Source organism: Conger conger, chromosome 5, assembly GCF_963514075.1.
Source record: "Conger conger chromosome 5, fConCon1.1, whole genome shotgun sequence".
Classification (NCBI taxonomy): domain Eukaryota; kingdom Metazoa; phylum Chordata; class Actinopteri; order Anguilliformes; family Congridae; genus Conger; species Conger conger.
The window spans coordinates 42,059,815-42,077,776 of record NC_083764.1 but is presented as its reverse complement, the minus strand read 5'-3'; the positions used below and the strand labels follow the sequence as shown (position 1 = coordinate 42,077,776).

General features: G+C 45.6%; 1 protein-coding gene across 4 annotated transcripts in view; it reads right to left on the bottom strand.

Moving 5' to 3' along the window:
• LOC133127977 (FERM, ARHGEF and pleckstrin domain-containing protein 2-like) overlaps positions 1–17,962 on the bottom strand; it is a 49,868-nt gene that overhangs the window by 17,988 nt on the left and 13,918 nt on the right. For all 4 annotated transcript variants that reach the window (XM_061241132.1, XM_061241134.1, XM_061241131.1 and 1 more), the window contains exons 3-13: positions 13,343–13,447; positions 12,688–12,730; positions 12,508–12,586; positions 11,961–12,058; positions 11,641–11,755; positions 8,059–8,206; positions 7,883–7,978; positions 7,278–7,441; positions 6,713–6,781; positions 6,562–6,619; positions 6,140–6,335 (exon numbers count right to left, since the gene is read on the bottom strand). In XM_061241132.1, the coding sequence (XP_061097116.1) occupies positions 6,140–6,335; positions 6,562–6,619; positions 6,713–6,781; positions 7,278–7,441; positions 7,883–7,978; positions 8,059–8,206; positions 11,641–11,755; positions 11,961–12,058; positions 12,508–12,586; positions 12,688–12,730; positions 13,343–13,447 (1,171 nt within the window). The remainder of the gene's footprint in view (positions 1–6,139; positions 6,336–6,561; positions 6,620–6,712; positions 6,782–7,277; positions 7,442–7,882; positions 7,979–8,058; positions 8,207–11,640; positions 11,756–11,960; positions 12,059–12,507; positions 12,587–12,687; positions 12,731–13,342; positions 13,448–17,962) is intronic.

Here is a 17,962-nt window from a genome sequence, read left to right as displayed (position 1 = left end):
AACCAGGGCTAAGTGCGCTGAAAGACCCTAGAGAGAAGTTCAATTTCAATTGCTTCGGCAACAAGTTTGGACTGAAGCAACTCCAGAATGCAGCAGCTCGTCTGGTCTTCAACCTTCCCAAATACTCACACGTCACCCCCCTGCTTACTTCCCTCCACTGGCTGCCTGTCATGGCTCGCATCAAATTCAAAACATTGGTGCTAGCCTTCCAAGCAGTTAAAGGGTCTTCCCCAGCTTATCTACAAAAAATCATCAGACCCTACACCCCTGCCAGACCTCTTCGTTCAGCCTCCACAGGCCGCTTGGCACCTCCCCCTCTCCGAACCTCCACCTCACGCTCACGATTACTGTCTGTTCTGGCTCCACGGTGGTGGAATGAACTCCCCGTTGAGGTCAGAACTGTAGAATCTCTCCCCACCTTCAAGCGCAAGCTGAAGACACACCTCTTCAAGCAGCACCTCTCCCCATCCCTCCCTACCTCCCTGTGAACCTTAATTGTTGTCTCTGTGACTTGCTTTGTGTATCGGTATTTTTAGTTGGCTAGGTAAGCAGTGTTTGGATAGTTAACTTTGGTCACTTTTGCTCTGTTTGTTTGTTTCTTTGTTCTCAAAAAGAAAAAAGGCCCTCGTCCTTATCTTTGTTGTACAGGTAGCAGTTGTCAGCGAACTTATCCCTGGTTATGGGTATGCACTTTGTTGTACGTCGCTCTGGATTAGAGCGTCTGCCAAATGCCAATAATGTAATGTAATGTAATGAACGAAAATTTCACCTGATGTAATTTCCCTTCAATTGAAGGCACAAGATGGGCTTAATTCCATCACCGCTGGAAAAAAAAGGATGCTTTTTGAATCGGCTCATTCGTTTCAACAGAATCCCAGACCTAGAGAAGCAGTAGTCACGGTAAATAAAAATTGGGGGAGGTCTGGATTTCTCTTTGGACCATCAGCGTTTAGGACAAAGATGTTATGGAAGGACTAACACCAGGGCCAGGATCAGTCTGGCTGGTGTTGTGAAGCATTCTACACATAACTAAAATGAAAACACACAAGCCACACACAGTGTGGGAGGTAGGGTTCTACAGTGGTCCATAGTCCATATTGCATGCAGGATTCAGAGAGAAACTCTGTTGACCTCATCAGAAGGTAGACACAGGCCCAACCCCCAGGCAGTTTGGTTTAATTAGAGAACCAGACCCCTGGAGCAGCTGTATCGAGACAGAGGTCCCAATCTCTCGCTTCTCCATCTTTCTGTCACTCTCTGGCTCTCCCTCCCCCTCCGCGGTTGGCTGGCAGTGGGAAGGTTGCTGGTTCAATATGAGAATGAGTCAATGAGAGGCATCAATTGCAAAGCGCTTAGGATAAAAGCTCCAGATAAATGCAGTTTGTTTAACATTTACAAAATTCTGAAAACGGGAATGTATGTATAGGAAGACATACCAATTAGTATATAAATATGACATGAATAAGGTAGGTGTAAACCGAAGGAGGACCCGTGTCTAGATATTGAAAGGCACATAAAACTAAGGAGCACAGAACCTGAACTGCATCTCTGAACACCTACTGAGGTCAGTCATTAACAGAATCTCATCTGCTTAAGTTCAATCACGTCACCAAACTCATTGGAAAGTGCTTCATCCCACTACAAGGCAATAACTAAATAGCCCGTTGTTTAACCTATGCCTCGGACTGCTTTCTTCTCATTTCTCAGCCTCATACTGGCTTCCTTGCTTTCATTGGCACAACTCCGGTCCTCATGTTGCCAAACGCAATGACAAGACTCCAAGTGCAATCAAAATGAAAATAGGCTCAAATTAAAGGTGACAGTCTGCACATTAACAGCATAGTCATTCTTTCATTTCAAATCCGATAGGTGGAGTAGAGCCAAAAGAACAGAAACCGCACCACTGTCCAAATACTTACGGACTGCACAGTAAATCCATTGCATGTATTGAGCGTGGCGGATCAAAGCTTAATTCAAGTCAATCAGGAGTATCTGTCAATTGCCTAAAATGTAAATCTACATGTAAATGTAAATTTAAGGGGTCAAGTATCCCCAGCAGTCAGGAAGGAAATGACATCAGAACAGTGGTCGCGTGCTTCTTGCTGGGGGTCTTCTCTCCCCGCAGAGAAGGGTGGGGGCGGGGGTTAGTCAATGTCTAACAGCATGCCCTGGCTGGAACCAGAGGCACAGACACTGCCAAATCACTCCAGTCAAACAATGCCAGGCAGCACTCATTAACCACACGCCAACACGCCCAAATGCCCAAATGCCCCACAGACAAAGCCTGGCGCCGCAGAGCTGGGTACGCTGGAGTGGAAGCGACCAAGCGAGCGCAATTTCTTAATTACATTATAATCGGAATTTGTAATTGGCAGTGGTACTGCAATTACAGAGTGAAAACATTGCATATATAAAGGGTGGACTGATATAAACGAGAACGAGACTAGATGATAGAGACTGATAAACACAAGATGAAACTAGTTTCACCACACACTTTCAAGAACAGATATGATTAAATCACATCTCCATTTGTAAAGCATACAATTGTAATATTTCTTACTACAAGCAAATAAATCTAAACCACCTCTATCAAGATTCTAAATATTACATCCGTATATTTCTAAATTGCGTTAAGCACATGAGGGCCAAATCCACACCCTATCTTTACATGCATTCAATAATTTAATATTAATTTACAAAGATAACAAAATATACCGTACTTTCAACACAAAAGGGAAATCAAGCATCCGATTCAGGGATTGGGAATGGGTGTTCTACAGACCAGCAGGTGGCACTGCTTTACAAAACCACCATGACAGTGGACCAAGGACAGTACTGCAGCCTTGATTTCAAAATCCCATGCAAACTTTAATGAAAATGTCCTACCCGTTACCACCGGTAGAGGAAAAAGTGGCTTGTTAAGAAGGGATTCAGAAAGACAGAGGGTTAGCCGCTGCCTTGTCTAAAGTCTAAAGTCAAAGAACTCTCAGAGCTGCATCTGTGACATCATCACGTCCGAAGTCCAGGTAGTAAGAGCGTAGTTCCCCAATCAGATATAGGTCACCAAGGATACCTACACAGGACCTCAGTTACATTATGAACAATTAAATAAGGTGATGACAATACTGACATCCATCCATCCATTATCTGAACCCGCTTATCCCGATCAGGGTCGCAGGGGGGCTGGAGCCTATCCCAGCATACATTGGGCGAAAGGCAGGAATACACCCTGGACAGGTCGCCAGTCCATCGCAGGGCACACGCACCATTCACTCACACACCATTCACTCACACACTCATGCCTACGGGCAATTTAGACTCTCCAATCGGCCTAACCTGCATGTCTTTGGACTGTGGGAGGAAACCAGAGTACCCGAAGGAAACCCACGCAGACACGGGGAGAACATGCAAACTCCACACAGAGAGGCCCGGGCCGACGGGGATTCGAACCCAGGACCTCCTTGCTGTGAGGCGGCAGTGCTACCCACTGCACCATCCGTGCCGCCCTCAATACTGACATGATGTCCATAATTATAATAATTTGTTATTTAGCTGACACTTTTAATCAAAAGTGACTTAAAGGTGATTAAACTTTAAGTTTGGGACAATCCCCCCCAAGAGCAATTTTTATATCGTTTCATTGAGGTTCGTATACACAGTGATTAGCCCTGGACTGAAACTGAAGAAAGCTCTGATTCTGTTAAACAAATAAGCAGTGACTAAAACCGCTGTTTCAAAAAAGCAGACAAGAACATGAAGAAATCGGCCTTCGGCAAATATTTTCCTTCAAATTCACGCTCATCCATTATTCGACAAGCGCTCTAAAGAAATCCACGGGCACTGGATAAATATCATTGCAACCCCGGCTAGAAAAATTCACAAGCATGTCGACAGATGATATCACCAATATCACTCGGTTGTGTACAAAACACACAGGCAGGAGCAAAAAAAAAGCATCATCCCCAGAGACAAGTCTCTGGCTCTGGAGGTCGAACTCTTACATCACAGCTCTCTCAGAGCTTTTTGGGAGAACCTCACAGAGCCAGCGTTAGGCAGTACAGGGGCTGTTTTTCCGCAGAACTCAGAGTGGCCGGCAAGCTCAGGGGTGGCTTTTATGTTCCGTTAGAATGCGCAATGTGCAATCCATTATCTGGATAAGGGGGCACATTAGATCAAAGAGGAAAATATATCTGCTGATTTGGAATCCATAAACATGGACTGGTTAACATCTGTGGGGAATACACAGAAGAGAACACTGTCAAAATGGTGGTGCGAGTGGCAGGGTTCTGGTTAAAAGTCAGTCAGGCTCATCTGTAGAAATGGTCTGTGAGCTCAAAGCCAGATATCAAACAGCCAGCGTCTGCGGGGGGGGGGGGGGTTTAAATCTATTGCAGTCGTTCCCAGGGGGATTCTCAGGTCCAAGTACCTGGAGGCTACTCACTTAAGACACTCTCTAATTAGAGCAACATCCTGTTCGGTGCAACCAAGGCGAGGTTAACAAAGGAACAGATGCATGGTTTCTGAGGCACTTCTAGAATCTTCTTTGAGGCAATTAACACCAATTATCTCTGTATAAAACGATGTAAGGGTCATGCGCGTGTGAGTTCCCAGTGAAGCGCCTTAAACTAGCTGAAAGGAAGAGAGCTGTAACAGCCATCACAAAAACATGGACTGAAGCTCAATAAATCGTGACCATGGAATTGTATCTGCCTTCGGAGCGGTTTGGAGCTAATGAGCTAAGATACCAAAGTGAATGGGCTGCAAGCAGATACAACCATTTGAATTTATTGTATTTTTTCATACTTGTAAACAGTACTTTGGTGTAAAACTTCACACATATATTTAGTGCCCTATAAACAACTTATTTATGACACTAATTTTCAAAAATGTCAGAACCTTAGAATTCCAAGGTCTCGAAATGCTAGCTCGCGTGGAGAGAGTTGTCCCTGTGTTCACGGAAATGCCATTCGAAGAGTGGGGTTTTCAGACTGCATTCTGATGTCCAGCGACTGCTGTTCCCTTGTACGTTGCCAGCTCTGCTGCCATGGGGCAAGAACGGAGAAGAGTCATAACTCGGATTTATGTCTCTGCAAGGGAGGAACTCCTGGTGGCCAGAGGTCACATAGCAGAGAGGTCTAGCAGGGGAGTAAGATTTGAGAATAGCCTGGCAAGTAAAGGGGAGCCTTCTGTCCGTGTTGCCGTGGCTACTTTGGGAGCCTGCCGCGGATGTCGCCAGAGAACGCACCTGCGGGCCGGGAAAGGAACGGGCTGGCGCCGATGCTTGCATTCCGGAGAGCTTTCCCACAATCCCCAGCAGCGAGGAAACTGCCTCTCGTCCATCTCCCCCCACCCCCACTCGCCTGAGGCCTTCCTCCTCCCCCATCTGCTCTCTACCATCACAACAGGTTTGAAGTGCTGCCCCCTAGGTGCACTAATGATGTCCTAAACTGTCCAAAAATGGTGTCCTACACTGGAAACTAGACGTAACCATGTATTACAACAGTGGTGGGCAGAAGAGCATTTCTAGACACAAAACGCATCAACCCTCTAAGGGGGAAGACGACAGCAGCAGAAGACCAGTAAGTCTAAAACATAAGCCTAATAAATAACGAATAAAGTGCTCACTGAGTGTATATCACACACAATATATCAAGACAACATAAAATAAAATACTGGCGCTCCATAGAGAAATTCATATGCAGTTATCAGTGCCGTTCTCCAGCTCAAATGAACAGTCAATGTTTACTCACCAACACTGTGTAGCTGTGAGTAAAGGACCTGAAGCACAGGACCTGAATTAGGATCTGATACTGGAGGATGGACAACCCACATCCCACTCACCCCCATTTCTTTTGGACGAGATGTTAAAACCGTGGTCCTGACTTAATGTGGTCATACACACACAGAGTAACATGTTCAGTGTCAAATCAACTCTTTCAGAGTACATATGGTCCCTATTGGACTCATCTGCACTCTGAAGAGAGTATTGGACATTTTACTTTGCACACATGCCACAACATTTATATGACTTACTGTTCTTTTTGAAACAATTACTAAAATAAAAACAGTGCAAACTTCCGCTGAAATACAGCCTAAGAGTTCCTAACATGATTTCCAGTAAGTAAATAAATGGAGGCACCTGCAAAGGCAGACTGAGATGGTAGGGGCGTCTTGACCAGGTCCTCCGTCGGGGGGCTGGGAGGGGAGGCTGGCTGCTGCAGGTTGGGCAGGACCAGAGGCTCCGGTCGCGGGGGAGAGCCAATGGCGTTCAGGGAGTGGAAGGACACGGTGGCTGTAGAGGGCGGGGCCTTGAGGCTGTCGTTGAAGGACAAGTTCTACAAAACCAGAATGAGGAGAAGGTTGTGAGCACCGTCAAGTTCGCGGGAGTGCTGCTTAGCAACCATACCAAAAGGATTACAGTTTAGTGGGATAAGTACACAGAATAAAACCCGGAACCCTCATAACACTGGAACATGGACTGAACTAAAGAGCCGTTCCGGCTTGTACTCAGCACAGTTACCTGGCTAATTTAGTAATCCCATTCCCAGGTCACCGACTCACCTGCTTCGGGAAGTCGGAGGCCAGGGAGCGGGTGGACGTGCACATTTTGCTGTTCCTCCTGTTGAAGAAAAGACAAATCATCAGAGGTCATTTCAGACAGAGCCTAGAGTTGGACGCCATGAGGGTACGCTGTACAGCCCCCCCTGCTCACCTCTGGTAGGGAGTCCTCCGAATTCCGCTGTCCCTCACGTACTCGACCAGCTGCTTCTGCGTCCTCCCACTGAAAGACAGAGGCGAGTCCCATGATCCTCCTGGGAGACACTTCTGTCTCCACTCCAAGTGCAGCACAGAGCAACACCGCGATGGCCTGAAATGGACTTCCCAACACTATAGCTACACACCGTAGCAAGAGGCAGGTGAACGAAATAGATACATGAAGAGAAGGGCTGCGTGAACCTCCAATGCTGCACTGCAGATCAGTAGAATCATTCCCGGACAACTAGTACAGGTTTGTAATTTCACAGTAAGGTTAGAGAGTGAAATTACAAAAGAATGCAGAACAACAAAGTCAAATAATGAGAGATGGCAGTGCATAACTCAACAGGTACGACCAAACAAACCTATTAATATTGCTAAATATAAATACAAATACACATTCTTTGTGAACATTCTTTTTCTCGCTTACACCTCCAACTTTAAGACCTTGCTCCATACTGCATCTACTAACGAAGGTGCTTGCTAGAAAGATCTCTAACTGAGGGGGGACGGGGTCCCACCTGTATCTGAAGGACGAGCCTCTACTGAAGAGGATGGCTTTGGCCTTGGGCTTGGGCTGGTCCAGCAGGCGAAAGAAGGTATGGTGCTCCACACAGTTTTTCCAGAAGACTTTGCACTGGTCCCGGCTGGCCATCAGGAACTCCAGGGTGTCCTGATGAGGGCCCTGGAGAGGGGGACAAGAGGCACAGTCAAAGCTGCACTAACCTGCCCAAGGGTTCTCCAATGGCAAGCACATTTTCTAGGATTGGTTTTGCCTTTTTGTTCACAATGGGCATTGGACAGGGACAATTGGACAATAGATCAGCGCCCTCACTTCGATACACTTTTTGAAGCCAAGCCTGATGATTAAGGTTAATTTTAGTGTTAGGCTTAGAAGGCTAAAAAAAGATGTATATGAAATATGCAAGAACCCAAATGTGTTCTCAAAAAACACTTTATTTGGCCAGTGTAAGGACGTGCTTTGCATTGTAAATGTCTGGCAATTTTGCCTGTTTGGCACCAGGTGCAATGCCGTAGTCTGCTACTGGGTAGGGGTGAGCTTCATGACTCATTTAAAACGCTGGGGGCCTGCCCCAACCACACATCATGGCCCTGCAATACCCACATGAACCTCAGGGTGGAGCTTGACCAGAAACCTCTTCCTCTTGAAGCTCAGCTTGCGAATCTTGGACCAGTTGAAGGTGTTTATCTTTGTGTTGCCCTAAACAAAAGATCACATTAACAGTTACTGTGTGTTCTGTCCTTGCCACAATGCACCCGAGAACACCCACAGAGACTCACCTGGAAGACCTGGAGGCCAAGGTGAGCCACGGTCAGGTTGATCTTGGTTCCCTCACGGTCGGCGGCAGGATGGAAGCGGACCCCGTACATCTCCAGTTTGCGAGCTATCTCCAGGACCTGGAAGTCTGACTCAGCCGGAGTCTGGCCCCTAAGAAGGGAAGGGAGGGTCAGTGGGCAGACCGCACACGTTTAATAGCTCAAGCTAACAACCAGCACAAGCTGTAATTCTATGCTTGACTCTCTCAACCTGCCACCCACTCATCCCCTGATTTAATTGGCTAAAAATTGTTCACTCCCACCTGAGCTGTGTGTGGTGCAAAATGGCTCACCCAGACATTACATTACATTTTACATTTTAGTCATTTGGCAGACGCTTTTAATCCAAAGCGACTTACAAGTGCATAGGTTCTACCACAAGTCAAAGCATCACATCCAGAACTAGGAAAATACACCTGGACTGCTGTTGTAAACATATAGTCGTCATCATAAGTGCACATTTTTTTTTTTTTTTTTTTTTTGGGGGGGGGGGGGGGGATAGGGGTATCAGAAGGGGGGGGCGGGGTAAATCAGGAGGGGGGACTAAGGTAGAGTTTGAAGAGGTGTGTTTTGAGTCTGCGTCGAAATAGGGGGAGGGATTCTGCTGTCCTGACAGCGGTAGGCAAGTCATTCCACCACTGAGGAACCAGAACGGAAAACAGGCGTGAACGTGCAGCTCGACCGCCAGGTGCCCGTAGAGAGGGAATCGTAAGGCGACCAGAGCTGGCAGACCGGAGTGGTCTAGCTGGGGAGTAGGGAGTGATCAGGGATTGTATGTAATGTGGGGCAGTCCCCTTAGCAGCCTGAAATGCCAACACTAGGGCCTTGAATCGGATGCGTGCGGCAATAGGAAGCCAGTGGAGGCCAATGAGAAGCGGGGTGACATGAGCCGACCATGGCTGACTGGTGATCAAGCGGGCTGCAGCATTCTGGACCAGCTGGAGGGGCTTGATGGCGCACGCTGGGAGACCGGCTAGGAGGGAGTTGCAGTAATCCAGGCGGGAAATGACGAGCGCCTGGACTAGGAGCTGGGTGGCTTTCTCCGTCAGGAGATGACGGATGCGGCGTATATTAAACAGAAAGAACCTGCAGGTTCTGGCAGTGGAGGATACTTGTGGACGGGTGCTACAAATTGGTTGTGGTCGAGGAGTTTCCCCTTCATTACTGTAAAGAGCTTAGTGTGTCAGAAAAGCACTATAACAATAAAAATTCTTATTCTTATTAAGGGAGGCACTGGTATGATTCCCAAACAACACCATTATGGGCGTATCAAATCTCATAAATGTTTGCCACTAATCGTGGTCAGTGCATTTTAATATTGCTCATCCCCTAAGTTCATCCCCTTATGGCACTGTCTGGGCCTGCTGGCTGCATGGCCAATAAGACCAGGGGGCAGGGGAGGATTAGAGAGGAGGGTGGGGGACCCCATGCTCTATCATTGTCAGGCAGAAGGGATGAATGCATGTTCTTAATAGCACCGGTCCAGAACTGTCCAAGTGCTGGAGAACATAGCCCTAGATCCAAGATCATAGATTCTGTTCCCCAATCAGAGTGTGGGTGCTTCCTGGACAGAACGAGAGTGAATATGCAGATTTTGAGAGTATTTGGAAATTCTGAGGCCAATACCAATAGCCATTACTTGACTGGCCATATTAGCCAAGGGCAATACTCAAAGCCATCAAGGACAAGGAAAATACCAGACATGCCATCAAAGCTAACCATCAATGTAGAGGCAGAACCTCAGCCAACAGATACTGAAGTGAGGAGAGTCTTGAATGCTACAAGAGTTTCTCAGACAATATGCTTTCAACTTTGAAGGTACGTGCACAAATTGTTCACAGCACAAAAATGTGGGCATGCAGTCAGTCAATCAGGAAAAGGAAGGGTGTTCAGGAGGAGGAGGAGTTGAGGTCTTTTGTTTTTTTAAGAAATTAGTCCCATTTTCACTTGGAGGCAGGCCAAATATTTTGCTACATAGCCGTGCTTGCTAAATTACCTAGCAAACACTGCAGACTCTAGTAAACGCAACCAACGCACTTACATGGATGATGTGACGTGATAAAGCCCACATTCCAAATACCATTTTGAGTTTTAATTAAGCAATCAGTGACTTCAGCAATAATTTCAGATTTTGTGCTTGGATTTGGTAATTTAGCATTTTAATAGTATTTTCTTTTTAATTGCTCAGCCTGGCACCACACTCATTGCGAGCCGCGACGTCAGCGGTTCGAATCCGACCGTCTGATATTTGTTGCATGTCTTCCCCTCTCTCTCGCTCCCATTCTTCCTGTCTCTCTATACTGTATACTGTCCAATAAAGCTGAAAAAGGCCTAAAAAAAAATGGAAATGCTAGCTTAGTAGACTACAAAGCAGGGGAGAGTCAGCCATTTTGAGAGAGTATTTCAAGACTGTGACTTGTTGGTGCCTGTGTGTGAGGCGTACAGGTGTTTATGGGGGCAGTGGAAGTTTTATGGTGGTGCTGGTGCAAGGTTGGCTGCACCTGAGCCAGCAAGGCAAGAACCAGAGTGTGGCTGGAATATGCCATTCTTGTCAGAGTGGATAATGTGGTCACAAAAAGTGACTTTCACTGGGGTGCCAAGGAGAGGTTGGCAAGCAGGTCTTGCCAGTAGTTGGTTGCAGATGCAGAGGCAGACAGGCTAAGACTTGGTTCAAAAACAAATATGAAATGCTTTCATTTTTAAAGGATTTTATAAAAAGTCTCTAGCAGAGCACTGATCATGTCACTGATCAAAATTCACAATAAAACAAAAAATGCTAGAGAAAAGCACATCAGTTGTTGATAGAAATTTTACAACTTTCGAAAGTGCAACAGAGTTGACACGCATGTACTCGGTATTCAGTTACTTTCTTGCTTGTTTGTTGGAAAAACATTAAGCAACTGGATGATTTATTTTATTTATCCAGATTAATCCCATTGAGATGGATATCTTTTTTAAAGGGGGCTGTGGCCAGATTGATGTGATTAATTGGAATATATTGCCTATATCCCAAAAGGAGGCAGAATTATCGCTGGGCTGCAATGCTTTTGCGTATGAAACTGGGCGGTTATCAGCGACAGGCAGGCTGTGCCTAGGCCAGCTGGATTCCTGTGTGCTTGACTGGACGTGCGTTCAAGACAGCAAAATTTCACAGCGAACTATGCTATGCAGTTACCGCTGAACCAATTTAAATGAACATTCCGTTTCGTTCTCAACCAATGCCTTTGTAATACAAATGAATGCGACTAAGGTGTAACTATGCCAGCTAAGTAATTCCATGCTTACCTGGGATTTATTTTCATGGTAAGTACAAATATTACATTGATTAAAGTTTATTGTAAGAGCAAAGTTATTCTCAATGTTAGCCAACGCTGGCTAACATTAGCTGGCTAACATTACATTAGCCAACGTTTGCCAACATTAGCTAACATTAGCCAACATTTGCCAACGTTAGCCAACATTTGCCAACGTTAGCCAACGTTAGCCATCATTAGTCAACGTTAGCCAATGTTAGCCATGTTAAACTCTCAGCAGGACCGCACTCACAGGTGGCGGCGGTGGAGCTCCATGATCTTCTCCTGCACCCTCTCCTGATTGGGCAGCAGCTTGTTCACCTTCAGAAACTCACGGTCCGCCATCTCGTCGTAATCGCCAATCTCCGCTGCAGGAACAGAATCGGTGTATAAATCACAGAAACCTGCACTAACGGTAAAATGCACCGCATTCAGGACAATCCCAGACATTCCTAGAATACAGAGACTGACCGTCTTCATTTTAGGTACCAGGGTCTCGTAAATCACGGACCTGCTCATTGACAATGATGTTAAAGCATTCCAATAGGAGAGAAGGGAGGTGGGATTACTCACACTGCACCAGGTGAGAGGCCAGCAGGGCGGCAGTGTTCTCAGTGCAGGCCAACCGACCCTCTGTGAGGTTCCTCTTTATCTGCAGAGCGAACAGGTACCTGCAGAGTCACCAAACAAGAGTCAGGCATCCAACAGGAGACAGATCATCTGCATTACTCTGCAAAACTTCTACACACAATAATGCTTAATTATTGCAATCGCAATTCAGTTTCAACACCGAGGATTGCAATAATCCACACAGCATTCTGAAGGGCAATAAGGGTAATCGGGGGTATATTAAATTAAATGTATATACAGAGGGCGAGATTGTGATTGAGAACAAGTGGGGGATTGCAATCACAGACTAAGACAGAGGGGGGGAGGGGGATCCTCTGGGCTAGGTCATCGCACTAAAAATATTCTCCACAACATTTAGGCCATTTTCTCATTTTGCCTTGACTGGAAAAGTGCATCAAAAAATTCCAGGTTTTCCAGGAAATACAGGGAATGCCACAGCGCTCGTGTCCAGAGAGGGAAGGAGTGAGGTGCTGCGTCATCGGACAATGACCTTGTGTACTCCTCCTGCAGCTGACCGGGGTCAGGGGGAAAGAACTTCACCGACAGCCTGAAGAGAGCGTTCCTGGGCCCTGAAAACGAAAGCAAGTTCAAATCACGACACGCTCAGACGCAGTGAACCAGGTAACCGGACTCCGCATGTTAAAGGAAGCAGGGCGTGAGCGCTACTTACTCCTGGCCTGCTTCACTACGAGCTTCGTAGGTTCCAGCCACATCTGGAAAAAAACAGAGAAGAGAATGAGAAGGGCGGGGCACAGATGGATTCTACCAGACCCACTAAATGAACGCACAGGCTGCAAAAATCCCTCCACCGTCACTGTTCTACAATCTTAACTTGGACTTTCAAGTGAAGACAAACACGGTGCAGTTGAGACTGGTGGATAGAGTGGATTAAAGCGTAGGGGCCCTGGTGTCAACCTAAGCGTTGCCAAGAAACCAGGGTGATTAGGAAGGTCAGCTTGGCATGAGGGGGGGCTACAGTAATTGCTCCTCTGTGGAGAAATACATTTATGGGGGAAATGTCTGCATTCATAGTTTTATATGGGTGCAGAGATATGCACACAATAAGCATGTGTGAATAAATCACAGTGTCCTTTAGTCAATTGCACCATTTCTAGCAAGTGTTTTAAAACACGTGGATGCAGAGCAGCTAACAACGTGCCACCTCAGTTCAATGCTCAGGTAACCACGCTCTTGGTTTCACCTGAAAAAACAAAGCCGTGCCATTCCGGTTTTCTGAACCCTCTCATTTAGCTTTGAGTGACGGTAGGCCTGCTGCATATAAAATGGCCGACGAAGAGCCTCCCCCCTCACAGTTAAATACATACCCAGGTTGTCTGCGTGTTCTGAAACTCCAGGCCAAAGTAGTCGCACTCAATGAGATTGAACCTCTGGAAAACCTCAGTCAGGAGGGCCTGACCATCAGCCTTGTACTGGAAAGAGAGGGAGAAAGAGAATTGGAATTCATTTTTTAATGCGCAATTAGCTCCTCTGAGCGCAATGTGAGCTTCGCCCCCAGCCTGTGACGCAATGGAAATGGTCGAGTCGACCAAAACACTGCCTGCTAAATGGGGCGATGCAACAGAAGAACTCGTTCAAGCCAAGGTTAATGAGTGTCAGACACTCCCGAGGCGAACGACTGTCCCGAGGGAGAGCTGGATGCATCGTGGCGGGAGTCCGACCGCGTAGACCCTCGTAAAAGCAGGAACGAGAAACTTCGCACCCCTTCGGCCTACCCTCAAGAGCAGCATCTGCGGTCACGGAGGTCATTCGGCTGGCCTGTGTTTGTAAACACACGGCTGGTGCAAGAGGGCAGAGCCCTACCTCATGTCTAGAACAGTAGTGTCACGGCTGCAAGTTCTGGGCTAGTTTAGCTTTGGGCTGCTCGCAGGGTTTACTTCTGCGTTACCGAACCGAAAAGCTAATTGCTATTTACGGAGAGTACACTGTACTTGTGGCTTGGGAGTCCTAGACTGTGACTTTTTATAAGAAAATTATAGTGGGAGAAATTTGGACGCGTTTTCAAACCCCCCTTCAAAGGAAAAAAACTGGTTTGTGTTGGCTGAATGAGTTTGTGCCTCTTTGCACAGGGGTTAGAAAGAAAAACCATTGATATCACACACACACACACACACACACACACACACACACACACACACACACACACACACACACACACACACACACACTCTAAATGGCCGACTGCACACACACGTTCAGCGATACGTGCACACACTCACATGTACAAGTTTAAGTTTAAGAGTGCTGATGAAACACCAGCACATCAGCAGATTAACAGCATACCGATAAAATAATCCTTTGTCAAAAAAGCAAAAACAACCATACAATACTTCCGGAAAATAATCCAGCCAAACACATGGAAACGGCCGATTTAACTGGGAATAATTCAGGGAGGAAATTATTTACGGAGCTTCAACCGCATGGCAGAAAAAGAAAAGAAGGAAGCGTTGTTATTTAGAACGTTATTCTACACATATTCAGTTTAATCTTGCATGTTATGAAGTTTGAGGCACAAACGAAAACAGATTTCTGGCCTAGGTCCAGCAGGCCTGTCGCCATGACACCACTACACCTAACCAAGCGGGCGGTGTTCAAAAACCTCTCTTCTGCCTGCCAAGACCGCCATATCTTTCTCATGGCCAATACGAATGGAAACATTTCAGCAAAAAATAAATCTCTCCTGCCAGTTCAAAATGAGTTTCCTGGCAACAAATGCAACCACATTTGTAACTGCCACAAACAAAGTACTCACTTCCAAAGAAAAATTCAAGGCACAGGAATCAACAGAATGTGAGAAAAACATTAAAAATGCGAGATGACAGTGAAACTGGGGGCAGGCTTACTTTACCCCCCCAAATTGAGAGAAAGTTTCCTTTTTACCCAAGTGTTTTACATGTTTGTGTGCATATAATGACCATGGACACCAACCGAAAACCTTGTTAAACTTGATGTATGCATGTGCAAGCGTTACAAATCAATGCTACACAACTCTACCATCCAAAATAGGACCCTCTCATCTTCACCACATAAAAAATGATGACCAGGATAAGTTGTCTACCCATCTAGTCAGAGAAGACCATGGTAGAGCAGATGTTTCTTGTGCAGGAAAATCTGAAAACCCTATTTACGAAAACAGAGACTGGGATGTGGAATAGCAGTGAATGCTCACCAAACTCAACTCTCAGTGGAAGTGAACGCCAGCGGAGCGCTGCCACGAGCTGAAACACGTTTTAAAAAAGTATTTCAGTTACGCAGCAGAACGGTTGGCTTTAACCAAACCACATCGGTTATTTCTGCCCTTATTTCACAGGGAGGGCCCGCTTCCCTGGTTAATCTAAGAAAAGTGTGGCGTGTGAGGCAGAGCGTGTCTGTGGACATCTTTGCATTCATTTACACGGCCCTCTCCTCATTTACACGGCCCTCTCCTCTCTCAGCCTAGAGGGTGGAAAAAAGCGGCGGGACGCGATCTACTGCCGGTTAGTTCTTCGGCTGCAACCGACTGGTTTTACAGCCGCTGGAGTCAGTCATTTCGAGGTCTAGTTTACGATTACCTACCCCTTCAGGGTAAATCCTTAACACCCTGGAATAATGGTTTGCAGTGAAAAAAACAAACCACCGGGGCTGTGTCACCGGGGGAAAGGGCGTCGTCTGACGCAGGAGGACAAAAGCCGCATTACAGCCTCAATGGAATTACGCTGAATCAACAACATTAACATTACTTGGGCCTGAATCTTTGGAAAGAACCTTGAGCCATGCTGTATTTAGGCTTGTACTGAGCCGAATGCACGTTGCAATGTCTCCCACGGCTTGTTAATGACACAACATGCGCATATCCGCAGACCAGCTTACCAGGGCTCTTTCTGCATAACATTTTAAGCTAACTACTTCAATGATAATCGCCGTCGGCCCAATATAAAATATCAAAAGTTGGCCAAACAACCACCGGATGATTTTCTATTCATCAAAATTATCATTATTATCAAATGAGCGCATTTTTGTCCAACATGCTGAGCGGCCCAGTAGAAACATCTTGGCAGTGGTAGATGGGGGTTAAGAGTAGTACATTACAAGAAGCTCAAGAAAATTCCATCAGTTACCACTCAGCACTTAGATAGGACACAGAAAAAAGCAGTCATACGGATGGAAACAATAGGGCAAATGAGTAATTTTTACTGTTGGTTTACAGAACTCGTCTTAAAAATGAAATCAGATGACCAATAAGCAAAATGGTCACTCAACTTCGATACAGTTCACCAACCGCTCGATATCCATGCTCTGTATTCTACCCCGATGAGGACACTGCAGCAACATTGGCTCAAAGACTGCTGGTAGAACATTGCTAGACATGACCTACAAAGATGGCCAGGCAGTTATTTTTTTAATGAAATGCTCAAAACTCAGATGTGACAGCTGCACCTGTACGGTTGTATTTATGGAGACATTTTTTAACGCCATTTCTTACCACATACAATATCCAACTCCCTCAGTCTGTTACAGCTCATATAATCAGCTGTGTTGGGTCAGGGTGGGAGGGTGAGAGCACCATAGCTAGCAGCAACAGCAGAAATGATGGACAACGGACCAGGTGAGCACTGGCCCGTGCCAAGTTACCACCTCAGCCTGTTTTCGAGCCAGGAAAAAATCTCTGCAATATCAAAGTCTGTGAAATGCTAAAAGTAATTGCACTAATAATGGCAGACAAACATGGTACCTGCAAAAAAAACAAGAGGAGTAACATGCAGTAATCAAGTCATTTCATTTCAATATTAAAATGAGATAATTTATTTGCCATAGGGATAACCTGTAAATGCATACACACAAACTGATTATTGTAAATCAAAGGGGGTTACCCACTATGGCAGTATCACAATTCTCAATCATGATGCTTTTAATGAACTTTGGGTCATTAAAAATAAATAAATAAGATCATAACATGAAGCCACATCTTTTTTTTTTTTAAGATATTTTTTAGGCCTTTTTCAGCTTTATTGGACAGTATATAGAGACAGGAAGAATGGGGGCGAGAGAGAGGGAAAGACATGCGACAAATTGTCAGACGGTCGGATTCGAACCGTTGACGTCACGGCTCACAATGAGCATGCGGTCAGTGCTCTGCAGGCTGCGCCACCGAGACACCCCACATGAAGCCACATCTGGTAATGTAACATAGGCACGATCTTAAGAGTAACATGGCGGTTAGTCACACTTTTAAGGTTTTTATATGCACTTGTTTATACTCTTGTTTTTTCACCAAGTGCATTGAAGAAACACAATGAAACAATTAAATGTCCCTTCCTTAGTTTTGGAGAAGCGATTTAAATTTTAGTGGTTATCCTCGTAGTGCATCAGCCGAGGATAACCACTCCCCTTATCCCGTAGGGGGAGGGGGATACTCCCCTTATCCCTCCCCTATAAGTTTGCAAATGCAAATATTTGACGAATGTTAGGTTCACGTAAATTAAGTGCCTTTTAAGGAATTTTCAACTATTTCTGGTTATATTCATTTAGCTAGCTAGTTTGCTTTCACAAGATGACATTATCAATACCATTAGCTAGCTAGTTTGCTTTCATAAGGACACTACAGTTGTGCTTTTATCTTAACTTGGCTAGCTAGCTAGCAAAAATTATGACTGAATATGTCATTGTCCTTACCTTAGCTATCAATAGTTTAGATATTGAGTTAGGTAGCGTGTGAAAATTCAGTCTCCCAAGATGAGTGTGTATCATGGAGGTAGCTGTTGTAACAAACAACAATGTGTGGAAAGTGGGAGCACAGTGTCAATCATAGCTAATCTCATTACCACTCCCGGACAGTTTGGGTGAACTTTTATAGTGGGAAATTTAGGCCTACAAAAGTAAGTAATATGGTACAAATGACTGAATAATACAAAAATGATGCACATTTGTTTTGTTGTTGTCTAAAGACA